General features: G+C 46.4%; 1 protein-coding gene and 2 non-coding genes across 4 annotated transcripts in view; 1 reads left to right on the forward strand and 2 right to left on the reverse strand.

Annotated features, from left to right (window-relative positions):
* The first annotated feature begins 8,360 nt into the window (after positions 1-8,360).
* The window catches only part of USP4 (ubiquitin specific peptidase 4), a 46,900-nt gene continuing 32,872 nt past the window's right edge, over positions 8,361-22,388 (forward strand). For both annotated transcript variants that reach the window (XM_066246055.1, XM_066246056.1), the window contains exons 1-4: positions 8,361-8,513; positions 13,292-13,419; positions 20,084-20,214; positions 21,952-22,078. In XM_066246055.1, the coding sequence (XP_066102152.1) occupies positions 8,413-8,513; positions 13,292-13,419; positions 20,084-20,214; positions 21,952-22,078 (487 nt within the window). In that variant the 5' untranslated portion in view covers positions 8,361-8,412. The remainder of the gene's footprint in view (positions 8,514-13,291; positions 13,420-20,083; positions 20,215-21,951; positions 22,079-22,388) is intronic.
* Positions 11,873-11,979, reverse strand: LOC136314792 (U6 spliceosomal RNA). Its single transcript, XR_010727374.1, has one exon. It is a non-coding gene; the product is annotated as a U6 spliceosomal RNA (small nuclear RNA).
* Positions 17,280-17,387, reverse strand: LOC136314801 (U6 spliceosomal RNA). The gene has a single exon (XR_010727382.1). It is a non-coding gene; the product is annotated as a U6 spliceosomal RNA (small nuclear RNA).

A 22,388-nucleotide genomic window follows, 5' to 3' on the forward strand; every position in this document is an offset into this window, starting at 1 on the left:
CTGTCACCCCAGCTTCCTCTGTCTCTGCCATGTGGTTAGACCCGTGTATGACAGAATCTAGAGAAGCCCTGGTCCCTAAACATTCCTTTGCAAACTTCTCATTGCATCCCCAAATGCCAGGGAGAATGGTAAGCATGCCTTTACTCCTGTTGGTCAAATAAGTTTGTAAATACGATATATATGTTTGCTTGCTTATAGTTTGCACTGGGGGCTGGGCAACAACAGGTATAGTGGTCTGTAAGGTTGCAGGTTGCCTTCCTGCTTGGGAGGGGCCGTTGTCTTGCTAATGTTTACTGGAGGGGAGATTCTGCCCCCACAACTGAGAGGTGCGGGAGGATTTCTTTTTCTCTCCTACCTGATCCCGTGCCCTCCAGAGCATCGCCCCCGGGTGGGCAGAGCGTGGCCACCTGGTGGGCGTGCCCGGTGGATCCCGGTCGCGCACATGCGGGAGTCTGTCTGACTGCCTCCCCGTTTCCAGCTTCAGAAAAATACAAAATAAATAAAATAAAAAATGACCAGGCCTGACCTGTGGTGGCGCAGTGGATAAAACGTCGACCTGGAAATGCTGAGGTCACCGGTTTGAAACCCTGGGCTTGCCGGGTCAAGGCACATATGAGAGTTGATGCTTCCAGCTCCTCCCCCCTGTCTCTCTCTCCTCTCTGTCTCTCTCTCTCTCCTCTCTAAAAATGAATAAAAATAAAATAAAATAAATGACCAGATTCCCTCCGTTACATCCGTCTAAGACTCACTCTTGACGCTTATCTCAGTCACGTGATATATTTATCAGTCCCACCCTAAAGGCCAGTCTGTGAAAATATTTTCTGACATTAAACTGGTCTGTGGCCCAAAAAAGATTGGGGACCACTGTTGTAAGGTACCAAAAAGCTGGAAGTTAATATTGATATTCTAGGAAGAAAAAGTCACGCTTTCCTGTCCTTTCCTTGGAAAATGGAGGAAAAGGAATGTAAAAGTCTCCTGATTTACCAGGACAACTATGGTCATTGGTTTTCTCTGAAAGGATTAAAGTTAACTGAGAAACTTCTTCCCTTTCAATAGGAGGCAGAATTTACGTATCACTTTGCATTGATTGTAGTTCCTCCCTAACCTGGAATCTTGAGGGTAAAATACCTCAAGGCTAGTGAGGGAATATGAACCCTGAAAGATTTGTAAATCCCTTTGATATTTGTTACCTTGAAAGTCTTAATGTTTCTGTGTATCCCCTAGACAAATGTTATAATCTTGTTAATAACTGTGTCATAATGTCATGCTCTCCTCCACTCACTTGTGATCAAGGGTATATAAACAGACCCTGAACTATTTTTGGGACTGCACGATTTGGGCCTGCAGATGCCCCGTGTCAGCCATATGTGGCCAGCATATCAATAAATCTCCTCCTTTAATAAAACTCTTCAAAATTCATCTGGACTGTGTGTCTCTACGTGGACTCGATGAAGTGAGGTACAGTGCCTTTCAGAATCTGGGGTATGGTACTTTATAACGAAAGGATCAAGATGAAGCAGTATGTGACCAAATCAGCCAGGCCTCTTCTCTGACTCCCTTCCTGCTTTCCTTCCTTTTCTTGTGGCCCAAGTTGCCATGGCAACAAGCAGGTTGTCCAGTTATGGGGTTTGTTTATGGGGCCAAGTGTGAGCCTTACTAGGCCTACAACTCTCCCTAGCAAATGTCCAAAAGGAGAACATAGCCCTGGGGCCAGCTTGTCTCCTGAGCTGAATCACTCAGCTCATTTACACACAGGCAGATGCTCATTGTTGTTAGTTCTGTTTTTAACATTTTAATCAAACTCACTTAAAAAGTTTTTGTTGTACAGATAAAATGTATTATGCTCACTTTGTTAAAGAGGCCGTTGCCCAGGTGATATTAATGTGTGTTGAGAATCCTTGTAGCTTGGGGCTTGGTTTTGGGATTAAGCCTTTCCCACCCTTTTTTGATGTGGGGTGGTGCAATCCAATCATGCCTCAGAGAAGTGACTTTGTACTAGAGACTTCCCTATTTTGTATATTGGATTAAGAGTTTGGATTTTCTACACTATAAAATGGGGACGGAGTGGGAGCTTGTGCTCTTGGTTCCTGAGATTATCATTAGAAGAGAGAGCAGCCTGACCTGTGGTGGCGCAGTAGATAAAGCGTCGACCTGGAAATGCTGAGGTCGCCGGTTCGAAACCCTGGGCTTGCCTGGTCAAGGCACATATGGGAGTTGAAGCTTCCTGCTCCTCCCCTCCCTCTCTCCCCCCTTCTCTAAAATAAATAAATAAAATCTTTAAAAAAAAAAAAAAGAAGAGAGAGCAGAGGAGAGCAGAGGAGAGCAGAGAAAGGCCACGTGGAGGAGGCCAAGAGAAGCAGCCAAGATGGTGGAGTGCTGAGTGAGATGCCAGTTTGTGTAGTTTGTATTTGGGATAAAGAAGGAGATGGGGAACAGAGGTGAATAAGTCTGGTGAGCTAGAAACCTTTGATTCTAGGAAACTCGGATAAGTCAGTGGCTTTGTGAGCACTGAATGTGACTGGGTTTTGGAGCCCAGTGTGTATTTTTACTTGCCCGCCGGGTGCAAGCTAGAATTAAAGACTATGGCCCATCAGTTTTTGGCTCCGCTGTTTCTTTACCAAATGTCCGAATCCAATACGAACCTGCATGGGCCAGGCTGCTCTGATGGTGGCCCTGGCTTCTGGCTTTACAGTTTTAAAACTTTGGAAATAATGATAATCAATGATGATCTTCTGACTATGAAGTTTCACTTTATAACCTGCTTTGGCACTTTGAAATGTAATCGGAATTTTAGAAATACTAATCATTGGACAGATAAAATATGCTCACTTTGTTAAAGACGGTGCTGCCCATGTGGAAGCCCATCACCCAGGTGATATTAATGTGTGTTGGGAGTGGGCTGTGGGCAGGCAGGATCCTTGTAGCCTGGGGCTTGGTTTTAGGACTAAGCCTTTCCCACCCTTTTTGATGTGGGGTGGTGCAATCCCAACATGCCTCAGATAAGTGACTTTGTATTAGAAACTTCCCTATTTTGTATATTGGATTAAAGGTTTTGATTTCTGCACTATAAAGTGGGGCAGACCTAGAGCTTGCTCTCTCTGTACCTGAGATTAGCATTAGAGAGGAGAGCAGAAAAGGCCACGTGGAGGAGGCCAGAAGAAGCAGCCAAGATGGCGGAGTTCGAAGGAGAAGCCAGTTTGTGCAAAGAGGAGATGAGGAGCAGAGGTGAATGAGACTAGTGAGCTAGAGAACTTTGATTCTAGGAAACTCGGATAAGTCAGTAGCTTTGTGAGCGCTGAATGAGTGGGTTTTGGAACCCAGTGTGTGTTTTTACTTGCCCGCCGGGTGCAAGCGAGGGTTAAAGATAATGGCCCACCAGTTTGTGGCTCTGTTGTTTCATTACCGTCTGTCCGAATCTAATGAGAACCTGCATGGGCTAGGCTGCTGTGACGGTGGCAGTGTATACTGGCTTTACACTCATAATCAGTGCAGTATTTTTACAGCAATTTAAATTTTTTTATTTTTTACAGAGACAGAGAGAGAATCAGAGAGAGGGATAGACAGGGACAGACAGACAGGAACTGAGAGATGAGAAGCATCAATCATTAGTTTTTCGTTGAGCATTGCAACATCTTCATGGTTCATTGACTGCCTTCTCATACGTGCCTTGACTGTGGGCCTTTGGCAGACCGAGTAACTGTTGGAATCCATGGGAGTCCGAAAGACCAGAGTAACAGGCTTTATTGAAAGGAAGAAAGGAACCCTGCCGGGCACTTCTCCTGGGGGAGAAGAGCACCGGTTACAGACTAGGGGGCCAGTTATATAGTGTTTGGGAGAGCCTGAGGGGATACTGAGGCAAAAGTCCTGGTATGTCCAGAATGCTCCTCCTTGGGGGGCTTCGAGCATGTGGGTGTTGAACCAAAAGTCCTGGTATGTCCGGAGCCCCTCCTTGGGGCGGGTTGTCAACTTTTTGGAATTCCTCTGTCTCAGGGTCAATAGTCCAGTAAGGGTGAGGTCTGACAGATAAGCGGAACATCAAGAGGGCAGCTTGGAATTCATGTATCTATCAGTAACCCCTTGCTGGAGCCAGCGACCTTGGGACCTTGGGCTCAAGCTGGTGAGCTTTTGCTCAAACCAGATTAGCCCTCACTCAAGCTGTCAACCTCAGGGTCTCGAACCTGGGTCTTCCGCATCCCAGTCCGATGCTCTATCCACTGCGCCACCACCTGGTCAGGCCAAAGTTTTCTTTTTTTTTGTATTTTTCTGAAGTTGGAAACAGGGAGGCAGTCAGACTCCCGCATGCGCCCAACCGGGATCCACCCGGCACGCCCACCAGGGGGCGATGCTCTGCCCATATGGGGTGTCGCTCTGTTGCAACCAGATCCATTCTAGCGCCTGAGGCAGAGGCCACAGAGCCATCCTCAGCACCCGGACCAACTTTGCTCCAATGGAGTCTTGGCTGCGGGAGGGGAAGAGAGAGACAGAGAGGAAGGAGAGGGGGAGGGGTGGAGAAGCAGATGGGCGCCTCTCCTGTGTGCCCTGGCCGGGAATCGAACCCGGGACTCCTGCACGCCAGGCTGATGCTCTACCATTTGACCAACCGGCCAGGGCAAGTTTTCATTTTTATAATTAGGTTTTGTTCTCCTTTCTAGCGTTGCTCAGGACTTGTCCTACTTTCTTAAGACTCTGACCCACACCATAAATGGTACAGGAGAAACTGCTAAAAAAAGAAAAGGGAAGCAGACACCCTCTAATGTAGGTTCTGAAGTAATTTCGGTCACTGAACTTTCCTTTTTCCATAAATAACAGGACTGAAGGTAGTGTTTCTTGTAGCTTGCCTGTCTTGGTGAGATGCCAGTAAACAGAATGGCCCACTGTATGACCAGTAGCCATGACCACCATTACAGCCACCTGGCCCGTGCAGGTTCGCATTTAATTCGGACAGATGGTAATGAAACAAAGCCAAGAACTAGTGGGCCATTACCTTTAATCCTAGCTTGCACCTGCTGGGCAAGAAATACACACAATTGAAAAACACTTCCCCTTCCATTCAGGGCTCCTAAAGCCATTGATTTATCTGAGTATTCCTAGAATCAAAGGTATCTAACCTCACCAGTCTCATTCACCTCTGTTCCCCATCTCCTCCTCTTTGCACAAACTGGCTTCTCCTTCAGCATTCTGCCATTTGGCTGCTTCTCTTCTCCTCCATGTGGCCTTTCTCTACTCTCCTCCAGCATGGGCTCATCTGCCCCATTTTATAGTGTAGAAATCAAAACCTTTAACCCAATATACAAACAAGGAAGTCTCTGATACAAAATCACTTATCTGAGGCATAATGGGATTCCTCATGAGAGTGCACCACCCTACATCATGCAACAGTCAAGGGTGTGGGGGAAGGTTTAGTTTTGAAAAGATCTTAGTATTAAAAGGGTGGGAAAGGCTTAGTCTTAAAACTAAGCCTTAGGCTATAACTACCCTGCCTGCTTACAGCCTGTCCCCCACACCCAGTGCAAATTAAAAGCGAGCAAACATATATATCATATTTACAAACTTATTTGACCAACATTCCATCCCTTTTGCTCGCTTCATAATCTAAAGCACAGGTATTCCTGTACAAGGAAATTAGGCACATTACACAAATTACAACAACATGACAAATCATACAATTTCAACAATTACAAAGGTACATTCACCAATCTGTGAGCACTTTGCCAAAAGCGCAAAATGTCCTCGGCCTTCTTTTTAGCCATTTGAAAAGCTTCCTGGGGCAGGGGAGAGCCTTCAGCAAAGCTGCCTCCCACCCCATCAGGGTATTTCACATTGTCCAAAATCTGTAAGTCCATCCAACAAAGGAGCCAGTGCCCACTCAGGTCATAGTCCAGGAATCAGTCCACGCACATGGGCCTCAGCCACCCCCTTCATCCCTGCCATCCTAGCAGGTCTTACACTGTTCCAAAGTGGAGTGCGTGGCAATGGCAGTCAGCAGTTCCATCTCTGCTCTGGAGAGCATGATGGCACCCACCCTTATGTCCCCAAATCGCACACCTACCAGGTGAAATAAACACAGTGGGAAAACACTTCCCTTTCCATTCAGGGCTCCCAAAGCCACTGACTCATCTGAATTTCCTAGAATCAAAGGTTTCTACCTCACCAGCCTTATTCACCTCTGTTCCCCATCTCCTTCTCTCTTCACAAACTCTGCACAAACTGGCTTCTCCTTTTGCCATCTTGGCTGCTTCTCCTCGCAATGCTAATTTCAGGAACCGAGTGAGAGCAAGCCCCAGTCTGCCCCATTTTATAGTGTAGAACTCCAAACCTTTAAGCCAGTATACAAATAAGGAAGTCTCTGATACAAAGCCACTTATCTGAGGCATAAATGAGATTTCTCATAAGAGTGCACCAACCTCTAGCATGGAACAGTCAAGGGTGTGGGGAAAAGCTTAATTTTGAAAAGATCTTAGTATTAAAAGGGCGGGAAAGGCTTAGTCTTAAAACTAAGCCTTAGGCTATAATGACTTTGCCGGTTACAGGGTTACAGCCTGTCCCCCACATCTAATGCAAACTATAAGTGAGCAAACATATACATCATATTTGCAAACTTATTTGACCCACAGTCACTTACTGCACTCTGATTGGCGGCTAGAAATATTTGTAGACCTCTTCTCAGCTAGTAGATTGTCTAAAGGCAGGTATTGGGTCTTATTTATCTCTGAGGACAGGAATTGCTCGACAAAAGAATAGAGTAGCCTGACCAGGCGGTGGCGCAGTGGATAGAGTGTCAGACTGGGATGTGGAAGACACAGGTTCGAGTCCCCGAGGTTGCCAGCTTGAGCGCGGGCTCATCTGGTTTGAGCAAGGCTCACCAGCTTGAGCCCAAAGTCGCTGGCTCGAGCAAGGGGTTACTCGGTCTGCTGTAGCCCCTTGGTCAAGGTACATATGAGAAATTAATCAATGACCAACTAAGGAGCCACAATGAAGAATTGATGTTTCTCATCTCTTTTATTTCCTATCTGTTCCTCTTTCTGTCTCTGCCACAAAAATAAATAAATAAATAAATAAAAATAAGTTAAATAATAATTAAAAAAAGAATAGAGGAGACTCACGTTGGCTAACCATCTGGCCCCCTCCTTGTTCTGGGCTTATCCCTGCCCTACCCCTTTCAAGAGAAGGGCTGTTTTTTTTGTTGTTGTTGTTTGTTTGTTTTTACAGGGACTGAGAGAGTGAGTTAGAAAGAGGGATAGATAGGGACAGCCAGACAGACTCGGAGAGAGATGAGAAGCATCAATCATCAGTTTTTTGTTGCTACACCTTAGTTATTCATTGATTGCTTTCTCTTATGTGCCTTGACCACGGTCCTTCAGCAGACCGAGTTCGGGCCAGCGACCTTGGGTTCAAGCTGGTGAGCTTTTTGCTCAAGCCAAATGAGCCCACACTCAAGCTGGTGACCTCGGGGTCTCGAACCTGGGTCCTCCACATCCCAGTCTGACACTCTATCCACTGCGCTACCACCTGGTCAGGGGAGAAGGGCTGTTTTTTGCGGGCAGAGCCCAGTGGAAAACGGTGTTCAGGATAGGATACTTGTTGCAGTAAATTAAGAAGTCTGGACACCCAAGGTGGAGACCACACTGGGTCCTCTCCTTTCACTCTTGCTGTCACCTCTCTGTGCAGCTGGTCCCTCTGACCAGACAGGTAGGTAATTTAGTGTGGAGGACCTTCCGAGGACACGGAGAGGCCTAGGCAGGCCACTCCAGGTTGATTGATGGCAGAATAATTTACATATTGATAGAAGGCCTTTCTTGGGTAGCAGATAAAGCAGAATTCCTACCAGCCAATCAGAATCTTAAAAGTTTATACAGAGGCCTTAACTATTCAATCACGAGTACCGTCCACAAGGTTTCAACACATTACTATCTCAAAAGTGAGTCCTTGGGCAGGTTCTAGAACATGGAGGCAAGCCAAACGCACACTCCAAGGACAGGCGAAGGGGGAAGGGCTCCGACTGCCTGGATCGAGCTCGCGGATCAACCCGCCATTACGTCCCTCAGTGATGTCTTCCAATTGAGGGATTGTGGGACCTGCAAGTCGCACTCTCGGTGACCGTCGGGCTGGAGCGCGAAAGGAGTGGCCTACAACCTTCGGGTCGGACTAGAGGGCAAAAGGAAGTAACCGCTCCTTCCCCGCAGCCCGCCTCCTCTTCCGGTCCCCTCCCTGCTCCTCGGCCGAGCGGTGGGAGAGGGCGGTGCAGGGGGGCGGGGAGAAAACGCAGGGGCGGGCCGGCCCTTCAGACCGCGGCGCCAGGTGGGGCTTGGGCGCGCGCGCGCGTGTGTGCGTGCGTGCGTGCGTGGGTACGGCTCCCAGCACGCTGTGCGCGAGGCGGATGTCCGGGTCGGCTGGGCCGGGGCCGTAGACGAGATGGCGGAAGGCGGAGGGTTTCGTGAGCGACCCGATGCGGAGACCCAGAAATCCGAACTTGGGGCCTTGATGAGGACCACGCTCCAACGAGGGGCTCAGTGGTGAGCGCCGGATCCCCCTTTCCGTCGCGCAAGGTCAGGGGCCGGGGCTCTGGCGCTGAGGCCAGGCTCCTGTTTCTCGGTTTGGGAAGGGGTCCGGCGGGGCAATGTTAGCGATTCTGAGAAGAGTGGCCTGACCCCGGTCCCTCAGGTGAGGGACTCTGAGATCACTTACCTGAAGGCAAACGTGAGCGGAGCTGAGGGTTGTCGCAGCTCATTCGGAGCCCCAGGAGGCGGTCCCAGCCGGTATTGGGCTGCTCGATGTGGAAATGGGGAGTGCTCCTGCGTACCTTCAGGATGGGGAGAGCCCTTTACCTTCAGGTACTCGCTGAGTGATCTTAGGCGAAGGTGTCCACACCTCCCAGACTCCAGTCTTTCTCATTCCCCTCCCTCCCCCAAGTTGATTGAGGCAAATATTAGAAGTAGATACTTTGTGACTTGTAAACTTCAGAACAGATGTCAAGGTCAGAAGCTAAACAAATGTTGCGAGCTCCAGATTATTTTAGTAACAAATATCAAAAGTAATTGTGGCAGCAGCATTTCGGAGCCTAGATAGAAAGATGAAAAGTCCGGCATTTAGTAGAGCAAATTAGAAGCTAGAGATTTCTTAATAAATTGTTTTGCAGAAGGGACAATACTTCTACTAGGAAAGATTCCTGGGCGGTATTATTTTGAGTAGAAAACTGGGACTTGGCTTTGCATTGAATACGGTTGAGCCTCCCTCTTTGAGAAACCATGGTGGCGTTGATAATGCCTCTTTCTAGTGACAGAGGAGTAGGGCAAGAGAGACATTGGGATTAGGAGGAATTCACTTGTGGCTATGAAAGGGAGGGCAAGCAGAAGCACTTTTGTTATTATTTTTTTCTTAAAATTATTTTTTGGTTTATTGATTTAGCCGAAGAGGAAGGGGGAGAGAGAGAGAGAGAGAGAGAGAGAGAGACATTGATCCATTCCTTTATGTCCCTTGACCCAGGATCAAACCTGCAACTTTGCCGTTTCAGGAACATACAAGCACATTTAAAAATGTAACTGGTCAGGCCCTGGCCGGTTGGTTCCAGTGGTAGAGTGTCGGCCTGGCGTACAGGAGTCCTGGGTTCGAATTCCGGCCAGGGCACACAGGAGAAGCGCCCATCTGCTTCTCCACCCTCCCCCTCTCCCTTCTCTCTGTCTCTCTCTTCCCCTCCCGCAGCCATGGCTTCATTGGAGCAAAGTTGGCCCAGGTGCTGAGGATGGCTCTGTGGCCTCTGCCTCAGGCGCTAGAATGGCTGTGGTTGCAACAGAGCGACGCCCCAGATGGGCAGAACATCGCCCCCTGGTGGGCGTGCCAGGTGGATCCCGGTCAGGCGCATGTGGGAGTTTGTCTGACTGCCTCCTGGTTTCCAACTTCAGGAAAAAACAAATAAATAAATAAAAATGTAACTGGATCAGCTTGCTTTTTTGCAAGATAAATGTACCTAGATACTATTATATTTGTATATATGTATTTATGTGAATGTATGTATAATGTCTATATGTATATACATACATATACACTTTTTTTAGAAAGTCTTTTATTTTATTTATTTTTAGAGAGGAGAGAGAGAGAGAGACAGAGAGGGAGAGAGAGGAGAGAGAGACAGAGAGAGAAGGGGGGAGGAGCTGGAAGCATCAACTCCCATATGTGCCTTGACCAGGCAAGCCCAGGGTTTCGAACCTCAGCATTTCCAGGTCGACGCTTTATACACTGCGCCACCACAGGTCAGGCAAGTCACACTTTTTTTGATATCTTGTTTGACCTTTAAAGGACTACTGAAGTGTGATGTTATTATCCCACTTTCAGAAAGAAATTTAGTTTAATTCTATTCATGTCAAGCAAAGCCAGTTAAACTAAATTGTCTACCTGGACAAGAACCTCCATAAAGATCATTATGAAATTAGTGACTTGGTCATTAGCAAATGAGATTTTAGCTACAGAAATACTTCCTTTCAAAAGCATTTTGAGCCCTGGAGGGATAGCTCAGTTAGTTAAAGCAGTGGTCCCCAACCCCCCGGCCATGGACCGTACCAGCCCATGGGCCATTTGGTACTGGTCCGCAGAGAAAGAATAACTAACTTACATTTATTTCCATTTTATTTATATTTAAGTCTGAATGATATTTTATTTTTAAAAAACGACCAGATTCCCTCTGTTACATCCGTCTAAGACTCATTCTTGACGCTTGTCTCGTAAGCGACAATTATATTTAAAAATACTAGTTTTTACACCGGTTGCATAATTTTATTTTGTGCATTTATCCGTCCCACCCTAAAGGCCAGTCTGTAAAAATATTTTCTGACATTAAACCGGTCCGTGGCCCAAAAAAGGTTGGAGAATTAAAGCATCATCCAGATATGCCAAGGTTTTGGGTTTGATTCCCATCAGGGCACATGCAAGAATCAACCAATGAATGCAGAGATAAGTGGAACAACAATTTAATTTTTTTTTTTTTTTTGTATTTTTCCGAAGTTGGAAATGGGGAGGCAGTCAGACTCCCACATGTGCCCGACCGGGATCCACCCGGCACGCCCACCAGGGGGCGATGCTCTGCCCATCTGGGGCATTGCTCTGTTGCAACCAGAGCCATTCTAGCGCCTGAGGCAGAGGTCATAGAGCCATCCTCAGCACCCAGGGCTAATTTGCTCAAATGGAGCCATGGCTGTGGGAGGGGAAGGGAGAGACAGGAAGGAGAGGGGGAGGGGTGGAAAAGCAGATGGGCACTTCTCCTGTGTGCCCTGGCCAGGAATCGAACCCAGGACTCCTGCACGCCAGGCTGACGCTCTACCACTGAGCCAACCGGCCAGGGCCGGAACAACAATTTGATGTCTCTCCCTCCCTGACCTCCCTTCGCCTCCCCCTACCCCTCCTTACCCTCCCCTTTCCCCTTCCCTCCCTCTTCTTTTTTCTCCCTCCCCTTCTTTCTCACCTGCCTTTCTGTCTCTCTCAAAATCAATCAATAAATAAAACTTTTTTATTGTTTCTTTTTTTTAAAGAGAAACATTTCTTTTTTTGATGACAGAGACGGAGAGAGGGACAGACAGGAGAGAGGGACAGACAGGAAGGGAAAGAGATGAGAAGCATCAATCACTTCTTTGCGGCACCTTAGTTGTTCAGATTGCTTTCTCACATGTGGGGGGGGGGCTACAGCAGACCGAGTAACCCCTTGCTCGAGCCAGCAACCATGGGTCCAAGCTGGTGAGCTTTGCTCAAACCAGATGAGCCCGTGCTCAAGCTGGCGACTTTGGGGTCTTGAACCTGGGTCCTCCGCGTCCCAGTCCGACACTCTACCCACTGTGCCACCATTTGGTCAGGCTGTATTCTTTCTTTCTTTTTTTTTTTTAATTACAAAAATATGGAACGCTTCACGAATTTGTATGTCATCCTTGTGCAGGGGCCATGCTAATCTTCCTTGTATTGTTCCAATTTTAGTATATGTGCTGCCTAAGCGAGCACTGTTGTTTCTTTTTAAACATTTTTTTATTTATTGACTTTAGCGAGAGAGGAAGGGAGAGGGAGAAAAAGACAGGAGCATTGATGATTTTTTAAAGCATTTTGAAGCCAATCTTTTTTCTTCTTTTTATTTTTTTTAAATTTTTTTATTTTTTTCCTTTTTTTTTTTTTTAAACAGAAGGCACAGTATTTTTTATTTATTTTATTTTATTTATTCATTTTAGAGAGGAGAGAGAGAGGGAGAGAAAGACAGAGAGAGAGAGGAGAGAGAGACAGGGGGGAGGAGCTGGAAGCATCAACTCCCATATGTGCCTTGACCAGACAAGCCCAGGGTTTTGAACCGGCGACCTCAGCAATTCCAGGTCGACGCTTTATCCACTGCGCCACCACAGGTCAGGCACTTTTCCTTCTTTTTATTTACTCATTATTTCAATAATCATTTCACTTAATGGATACTTTTCATAAGTATTCATGGGCTCTCTGTGCCTTGTGGAGTCTGGCTTTGCTCCAGTTCAGCGAGAGTGTTTTTGTGTGTGTGTTTTTGTTTTTTCTTAGAGAGAGAGAGAGAGAGACAGGAAGAGGGAGAGATGAGAAGCCTCAGCTTGTAGTTGGGTTACTTTAGTTGTTCATAGATTACTTCTCATAGGTGCCTTTACCAGGGAATAGGGTGGGGGTGCTCAACCCAGGCAGTGACTCTTTTTTTTTTTTTAATTTTTTTATTTTTTTATTTTTTAAATTTATTTATTTATTACAGAGACAGAGTGAGTCAGAGAGAGGGATAGACAGGGACGAAGAGAGATGAGAAGCATCAATCATTAGTTTTTCATTGCGCGTTGCAACACCTTAGTTGTTCATTGACTGCCCTCTCATATGTGCCTTGACCGTGGGCCTTCAGCAGACCGAGTAACCCTTTGCTGGAGCCAGCGACCTTGGGTTCAAGCTGGTGGGCTTTTGCTCAAACCAGATGAGCCCACGCTCAAGCTGACGACCTCGGGGTCTCGAACCTGGGTCCTTCCGCATCCCAGTCCGACGCTCTATCCACTGCGCCACCGCCTGGTCAGGCCCAGCCAGTGACTTCTTGCTTAAGCCAGCAACCTTGGGCTCAAGCCATTGACCTTGGAGTTTTGAACCTGGGATCTCAGTGTCCTAGGGTGATGCTCTGTCCACTGCGCTACCGCCAGTCAGGCCTGAGAGTATTTTTTTAGTTGGGATTGCTTGTTTGCCAAGTAGAAAAACCATAAAATAATTAAGGGAGTAGTTGTAGAAACTTACAACCACAGCTTTGTTGGTACAGTAAATTTTTGTCTATCTCTAGGTATCTTATTGACAGCCGGTGGTTCAAACAGTGGAAGAAATATGTGGGCTTCGACAGCTGGGACATGTACAATGTGGGTGAACACAACCTGTTTCCTGGCCCGATAGACAATTCGGGACTCTTTTCAGGTGCAGTATTCTGTTGCTTTTCTAACTGAAATGTCCACCTTGAGCCTGACCTGAGGTCATGTTTATGTGTAACATGAGAAATGTAAACCTGATTTTCCTCTTGTGAGGGCATAGAAAAAGTATCCTCTATTTGTGTCTATAGCAGAAGCCTTTGGAAACCTGTAGGGAGGAATAAAGCTGCTTCTCCCCCCTAAATTAACTGCTTCTAATAAGACCATTCTTCTAGTATTTAAATATTCTCCTTTTTTGCAAGCTAGTTCTGCTGGAGATTTTGGACTAATATATGCAATGGAAATAAATAGAATATCACTTTAAAATTATTTATTTATTTTAGAGAGAGAGGAAGGGAGAGAGAGATAGGAACATAAGTCTGCTCCTGTATGTGCTGTGACCGGGGATTGAGTTAGCAACCTCTGCATTTGGGGACGAAGCTATAACCAACTGAACTATCTGGCCAGGGCGAAATAGGATATTGTTTTGAAATTGCATCTGGAATCTGAAATTTAAGAGCCAGAATTTTCTTTGTTACCTCAACAGTGAAACAAACTGTAGACCTGTCAATATTAATCAAGTATTTCTGTGATGGCTATGTTTGTTGTAGAAGTGGTATGAGGATAGGTGGAAGGTCAGTAGAGTAATGATCACAGTCAGCTCTCAATGGAAGAAATGATTGAAAAAGCTATGGATGACACGCCTGAGCTTAGCTTGCACCTGTATATACACAGAGATTACAGTCAGCTTTTCCTCGGCTATGTTCTGCCTGGCTTTAGACTTCCTTGCAAGCAGGACAGAGGTGATTTGTCTCCTGTGCCCAAAATCAGGGCAGCAGGAAGGCAGACAGTGCATGAGGCTTGATCCAAGTATCTAACACTAACCTGAGTGCTTTATTTATTTACTTCTTTTTGTGTGTGTGTGTGACAGAGATCAAGAGAGGGATAGACAGACAGGAAGGGAGAGAAATGAGAAGCATCAATTCTTCGCTGCAGCACCTTAGTTGTTCATTGATTGCCTTCTCATATGTGCCTTGATGGGGGGGGGGCTACAGCAGACCGAGTAACCCCTTGCTCAAGCCAGCGACCTTGGGCTCAAGCTGGTGAGCCTTGCTCAAACCAGATGAGCCCGCAGTCAATCTGGTGACTTCGGGGTCTCAAACCTGGGTCCTCTCCATTCCAGTCCGGCGCTCTATCAACATTGCACCACTGCCTGGTCAGGCTATATGCTTCTTTTTTAAGTGAGAGGTGGGAGATAAGAGAGACAGTCTCCCATATGCACCCTGACCTGGATCCACCTGGCAACTCCCGTGTGGGGCTGATGCTTTGCCCGTCTGTGGTCATGTTCGCAACTGAGCTATTTTTATTCTGAGGGTGAGGCTCCATGGAGCCATCCTCAGCATCCAGGGCAGCACACTCGAACCAGTTGAGCCATGGCTATGGGAGGAGAAGATAGAGTGAAGAGAAAAAGGAGAGGTAAGGGTGGAGAAGCATGGTCACTTCTGTGTTCTCTGACTAGGAATCAAACCCAGGACATACACGTGTTTGGCCAATGCTTGACCACTGAGCAAACTGGCCAGTGCTTTATTTATTTATTTGAGAGGAAGGGAGATAGACTGACTCCGCATGCATCCCCTGGCAATCCCTGTCCTTTCTCATGTGTGCCCTGACCTGGGATCAAACTTGGGACATTCACACACTGGGCCAATGTGCTATCCACTGAACTAACTGGCCAGGGCCTAACCTGGGTGCTTTTAAAAATGAGCAGTGCTTCAGCTCAGACCTTGTTTAGGGGAGTCTATATTGCATAATACACAATATCATATGCTTTGTTTCCTGAAGTAGGTCACATGGTGGTGTTACTATGTTGCCTCAAGGGAGCATTGCAAAAACGTTTGCACTTTGTCCTCTTCTCTCGCTTTTTTAAAAGGAGAATTCTTGAGGCTTTCAATAGTTATAGTCATGAGAATCTTAGAGGGGCTCTGGGCAATCATGCTCCGTGACCTTCAGCTAAGGGCAAGCTTCCTTTTCGTGATCCCCCAATTTGATGTCAGCTGGCCTTGACTTGAAACATTTGCTGTGTCCTGAGGAAGTGAAAAAGCACATTCTGTTCAAACTCTGGAACATTGATAGTGCAGGAATGACCTATCTCTGGTGAAGGAGAGTCACTCCTTTAATTCCCAGGCTTTCAGTCACTTGCCAGTCCCAGTCTGGCTGCCTTCCACCTACAGTCATGGGAGTGGCCTGAAGGGGCTCTTGAAAGTGTGGGAAGTTGAGAGTAGAGCATATTCTTGCTGATGTTGTCTGCAGAACACACCCCTTTCTCATTTCCATTTGTGACCTTAGTGTACATCAGAAGGGCACCTTCTGCTCAGACTAACCTGTCCTCTCATTTTTCTTTATTTGCCTCTTTGTTGAAGACATTTGCAGAGACTGATCCTCATTTCAAACGCCTGTGTGATTTTTAGCATGTTACCCTTGGACTGATCCAGAATGTATGTATGTCTGTATGTGTCTATCTATTTTAGTGAGGTAGGGAGAGAGATGAGGGACATTAACTCATAGGTGCAGCACCATAGTTGTTCAGTGATTGCTTTCTCATATATGCCTTGACAGGCGGGCTCCAGCTGAGTCTGTGACCCCTTTCTTTTTTTTTAAATTATTTTTATTTATTCATTTTAGAGGGGAAAGAGAGAGAGAGAGAGAGAGAGAGGAGAGAAGGAGAGAGAAGGGGGGGAGGAGCAGGAAGCTTCAACTCCCATAAGTGCCTTGACTGGGCAAGGACAGGGTTTCAAACCGGCAACCTCAGCATTCCAGGTCGACGCTTTATCCACAGGTCAGACTGTGACCCCTTTCTCAAGCCAGCAAATATGGGGTCATGTCTGTGATCCCACACTCAAGCCAGTGACCCAGGGCTCCAGCTGTTGAGCCTGCACTCAAGCCAGCAACCTCGGGATTTTGAACCTGGGTCCTCAACATCCCAGGTTGAGGCTCTAGCCACCACCTGGTCAGATGGATTAATCTAGTTTTAAATGAAACTAGTGAACTGCATTGAAGGTTCCAGTTAAGTTTCCTGCATTTGTACTGCAGTGTCATAAAAATTATGTTTGGGAAAAATGTCACTGAGCCTGAGAGAAGAAATAGGCCTGTAGAGTTGTCATACCTGGGGTTGATAATGCTGAAAGGTCTTGGTTCCTATGCCATTTTAAAGGTTTGTGGCTGCTGTTTGGCATAGCATGGGAGGCCAGATCTGCATAGTGCTTAGTGTGAAAAATGAAGAAGGCTTATCTCTCCAAATAAGACAATAAGCATAACTTTAAAAAAATTTTTAATTGAATTTATTGGGGTAACTGGTTAATAAAATCATATCGGTTGCAGGTGTACAATTGTGTAATACATCATCTGTAAGTGAATAATTTCTACCTTTTATAAGTTTTTAATTTATAAAGTAGAGAAAAGTTTGGAGTTTAGGTATCAATTTTTCAGGGAAGCTCTTGGAACCCGTTGGCCATCCTTCTGGTTATGAAGAGAAAAGGTTTGGTCTGTCAGTGTTAATTAACATGCCACAGCTGCTGTGGAAAGTGGTTGGCTGGTCACTCAGGACTACACCCTTTTTTTTTTTTTTAATTGTAGTAAAATACACATAACATAAGATTTATTGTCTCAACCTTTTTTTTTTTAATTTTTTTTTTTTATTTATTCATTTTAGAAGAAGAGAGAGAGAAAGAAAGAAGGGGGGGGGGGAGGAGCAGGAAGCATCAACTTCCATATGTGCCTTGACCAGGCAGGCCCAGGGTTTTGAACCGGCAACCTCAGCATTCCAGGTCAATGCTTTATCCACTGTGCCACCACTGGTCAGGCTTTTTTTTTTTTTTTTTTGAACGCTTCACGAATTTATGTGTCATCCTTGCGCAGGGGCCATGCTAATCTTCTCTGTATCGTTCCAATTTTTAGTATTTGTGCTGCCGAAGCGAGCACTCAACCATTTTTTTTTTTTTCTGTATTTTTCTGAAGTTGGAAACAGGGAGGCAGTCAGACAGACTCCCGCATGCGCCCAACCAGGATCCACCCAGCATGCCCACCAGGAGGCGATGCTCTGCCCATCTGGGGCATGGCTCATTGCAACCAGAGCCATTCTAGCACCTGAGGCAGAGGCCATGGAGCCATCCTCAGCACCTGGGCCAACTTTGCTCCAATGGAGCCTAGGCTGCGGAAAGGGAAGAGAGAGACAGAGAGGAAGGAGAGGGGGAGGGGTGGAGAAGCAGATAGGCGCTTCTCCTGTGTGCCCTGGTTGGGAATTGAACCCGGGACTCCTGCAGACCAGGCTGACGCTCTACCACTGAGCCAACCGGCCAGGGCTCAACCATTTTTAACTGTACAGCTTAGTAGTATTCCCATTTTTTGTTTTTGTTTTTGTTTTACAGAGGCAGAGATAGACAGGGACAGACAGACAGGAACGGAGAGAGATGAGAAGCATCAATCATCAGTTTCTCGTTGCACGTTGCGACTTCTTAGTTGTTCATTGATTGCTTTCTCACATATGCCTTGACCGCGGGCCTTCAGCAGACCGAGTAACCCCCTGCTGGAGCCAGGGGCCTAGGGTCTAAGCTGGTGAGCTCTTTGCTCAAGCCAGATGAGCCCGCGCTCAAGCTGGCGACCTCGGGGTCTCGAACCTGGGTCCTTCCGCATCCCAATCCGACGCTCTATCCACTGCGCCACCACCCAGTCAGGCAGTATTCCCATTGTTGTATAGCCAGTTCTCATACTTTTTCATTTTGCAAAACTGAAACTGCAGCCATTAAATGTAGTAATAACTCCCTATCTCTGCTTCCCCCTGCCCCTGGCAACCACCACTGTACTTTCTGTCTCTAAATCTGTCTTTTGTAGCTCCTCAAATAAGTGAATTCATACAGTGTTTGTAGTCTTTCTGTGACTGGCCTGTTTTGCTTAGCATAATGTCCTCAAGGTTTATCCATGTTGTAGCAGGTGTCAGATTTTCCTTCTTTTTAAAGCCTGAATTATATTTTACTGTGGTTATATACCACATCTTTTTTTTTAAATTTAATTTTATTTATTTACAGGGGTAGAGAGTCAGAGAGAGGGACAGATAGGGACAGACAGACAGGAACGGAGAGAGATGAGAAGCATCAATCATCAGTTTTTCGTTGGGACACCTTAGTTGTTCATTGATTGCTTTCTCATATGTGCCTTGACCGTGGGCCTTCAGCAGACCGAGTAACCCCTTGCTGGAGCCAGTGACCTTGGGTCCAAGCTGGTGAGCTTTGCTCAAGCCAGATGAGCCAGCGCTCAAGCCGGCGACCTCGGGGTCTCGAACCTGGGTCCTTCCGCATCCCAGTCCAACACTCTATCCACTGCGCCACCGCCTGGTCAGGCCACATCTTTTTTTTATTATTACTAATCATTTAAAAGAGGAGGAAGAGAGAGAGAAGGGGGAGGAGCAGGAAGCATCAGCTTCCGTATTTGCTTTGACCAGGCAAGCCCAGGGTTTCAAACCTGGTGACCTCAATGTTCTAGGTCGACACTTTATCCACTGCGCCACCACAGGTCAGGCTATATACCACATCTTGCTCACTATTCATCCATCTCTTACCTTGTTATTCTTGTTCTCCAAGGTTCTGTAATTCCTTTCCTTTTTCCTTGGAAAATGAAAACAGCACAGGTAGATCAGATCTGAAATTTGCCCCAGTGAAGAACAGTAGATCTGATGGGATGGAGTGGTAGGAAGCCCTGGTCACCTTGTGAATGCTGTTTGTGGGTTTTGTTTTTAACACTGTTTACCTTGAATTAGATGAGTTGCCCCATTGTGGGTACTTTTAGTTTTCTCAGTTTTGTGGCTTCACTTGTCTGCATGAGCACAGTGGTTCCCACTATTGCAGTAGTGGGTGTTGATGGGCACAGGCTTAGCAGGGAAGCTCCCTTGGTGGGAGCAGGTCAGTCTTCCCTTGATCCAGTCCCTTGGCCCTGCACTGAGTGAGTATGTTTCAGACCATGGATGTCCACTTTTGACTCCTGGTTGTTTTTCCTCATTTGGTGGGTGTGAGGTGGATGCTTAGCATGTTAAAGATGTCTCCGTCTACAGTGGGGTGTCCAGCTGGGTTTTGCCTTTGTGTGTTGAAAACAAGGTATGCTGAGTAGACTTTTGGTAAAATAAATTTAATTTCAATGACTTGTTTGTTTGCTTTCTTTTAAATTTTTTATTTTATTGATTTTACTTACTATTTAAGTTTTTAAAAAATTTATTCATTTTAGGGAGGGGGGAGAGAGAGAAAAAAAAGGGGAGGAGCAGGAAACATCAACTCCTATATGTGCCTTGACCAGGCAAGCCCAGGATTTCAAACTGGCAACCTTAGCATTTTAATGCTTTATCCACTGTGCCACCACAGGTCAGGAGTATTTTATTGATTTTAGAAAGAAGAAGGGAGAGAGACAGAAACATTAATTAATGCCCTGACTAGGAATCAAACGAACTACTTTTGTGTTTCAGGACGATGAGGGGAGTCCCGTTTACTCTGATATGGCCAGTAACAAAATTTTGTAATCTTGTGTTGTTCTTATAAATACTTTCCTGGTTTCTGAGAAGGATATAAGAATCATGTAAAACATACATTTCTGGGGAGAAGAGTAGTCAGTTATACACTGTTCTCCTTTTTCAGATCCTGAGAGTCAGACCTTGAAAGAACATTTAATTGATGAATTGGACTATGTATTGGTCCCAACTGAGGCCTGGAATAAGTTACTAAACTGGTATGGCTGTGTAGAGGGCCAGCAGCCCATCGTCAGAAAAGTGAGTATATGAATTATCACACCTGCTGGTCAGTGTCTGACTGTTCCCTGGGGGACACTGATTGGTGTTGATTTCTTGGATACTGGATGTACACTAAATGGAAGTGTTTGAGGCCTTTTTTTCTGGTTTTCTTTAGGGAATTAGGGCTGTGAGTGGTGGTGAGTGAGGGTGTTCACCCAGGGTGATAGAGTGAGTGGCTTTCAAACATCAAAGCTGCCCAGTGCTTTGGGATGTGTTCATTGGCACCATGAGAGCACTTTCTGTATAAGAGAAAGTTCACTTGGGGTCATGTGCATGTTCATTAATTTATTGCTTCTTGTTTATTTCAATAGCCTTGCTGATACTGCTTTTCCCCCCTGTGCCTATGAGTCTTTGGCCACACTGTTGACTATCTCAAAAGGTTTTTATTACCCAGATAGGAATAGTGTCTTGAAGGAAGGCAGGCCCTGGGATAGAAACCCATATTATTAATCCCTCTGGTAGACAGGACCCAGGAGAAGACTCCCACCCTGACTCCCGCAGTTGTTGGCTTGTCCTACCAAAGGGGGAAATCACAGGAGCCTGCGTGTCTACTGATAGGTGGGCATTGGGTGAATTTCTCTCTCTGCCTGGTGTGTTGTTCTCCTTCTTATCAGAGTAACCGTGCTTCTAAGAGTTATTATTCAGGGTCAGAACTACTTTTTTTTGCCTGACCTGTGGTGGCGCAGTGGATAAAGCATCGACCTGGAGATGCTGAGGTCGCCGGTTCGAAACCCTGGGCTTGTCTGGTCAAGGCACATATGGGAGTTGATGCTTCCAGCTCCTCCCCCCTTCTCTCTCTCTGTCTCTCTCTCCTCTCTCTCCCTCTCTGTCTCTCTCTCTCCCTCTTTCTCTCCTCTCTAAAAATGAATAAATAAATAAAATTTAAAAAAAAAAAAAAAGAACTACCTCTTTTTCCTCAGCTTGAATGCTGGGACCTAGAGAGAGGTTCGAGATCAAAAGTTTAAGGGCTGGCCCTGGTCGGTTGGCTCAGCAGTAGAGCGTTGACCCAGCGTGTAAAAGTCTTGGGTTTGATTCCCAGTCAGGGCACACAAGGGAGGCAGCTATCTGCTTCTCTTGCCTCCCCTTCTCCCTCCTTTCCCTCCCCCCCACAGCCATGGCTCAGTTGATTTGAGCATGTTGCCCCGGGCACTGAGGTTGGCTCTGTGGAGCCTCTGCCTCAGGTCCTAAAAATAGCTTGGTTGTAAGCACGGCCCAAGATGGGCAGAGCATTAGCCCCAGATGGGATTTGCCAGGTGGATCCTGGTTGGGGCATATGTGGGAGTCTGTGTCTGTATCTTCCCTACTCTCACTTGAAAAAAATAGTTTAGGGGCTGCTAACTTCCTGCAGACGTCCCCTAATGCCCAGAGGGCTGGCTGCCTAACCTGATGCTTTAGTCCTCTAATTTCACAGACTCTCATGATACAAAGGGTGCATCATGATGCCCCCTTAGAGATAAACAATCACTTCCCTGTTGTGCAGTGTTGTTGCTAGCTTTGGTTCCATCATGGTACTCTTGGTTGGTCCTAATGAGTGGAAAAGATTTTAAACTCTTAGGACAGATGCCAGTGGCTTTAAAAATCTGTACTTTTGATATCCTGCTCAGTTAAGGAAAGTGACTGTCATGCAGCTTTTGCCTTTTGCTACTGCTGAGCCTTGTTTCTTCCAAGACCACCCAGGTGTGGGATGCTGCTCCTTCACCCCTGCTTCTTTCACAGGTTGTGGAGCATGGCCTGTTTGTCAAGCACTGCAAGGTGGAAGTATATTTGCTAGAACTGAAGCTCTGTGAGAACAGTGACCCCACCAATGTGCTGAGTTGCCATTTCAGCAAGGCAGATACCATCGGTGAGTAGCTGGGCTGGCGTTCCAGTTGTCCAACTGAGAGAGTGCAGTGTTGTGGCTGCTGGGAGAGAAGCTAGGATGCCCTCCTCAGAGTTATTCCAGATAACCTCAACTTGTGGTTACCAGTCCTAACGTGGGGGCCTGCTCCCCACAGCATTCTTTTGGCAAGCTATGCCTGGGCATCATGTTCTGTAGAACACCAGGCATGGTTGCTGCCCACCTGACATACGTTAGTAAAGATGAAGAAAAGCCTGACTTGTGGTGACGCAGTGGATAAAGCATCGACCTGGAAATGCTGAGGTCGCCGATTCGA

Source organism: Saccopteryx bilineata, chromosome 10, assembly GCF_036850765.1.
Source record: "Saccopteryx bilineata isolate mSacBil1 chromosome 10, mSacBil1_pri_phased_curated, whole genome shotgun sequence".
Taxonomy (NCBI): Eukaryota; Metazoa; Chordata; class Mammalia; order Chiroptera; family Emballonuridae; genus Saccopteryx; species Saccopteryx bilineata.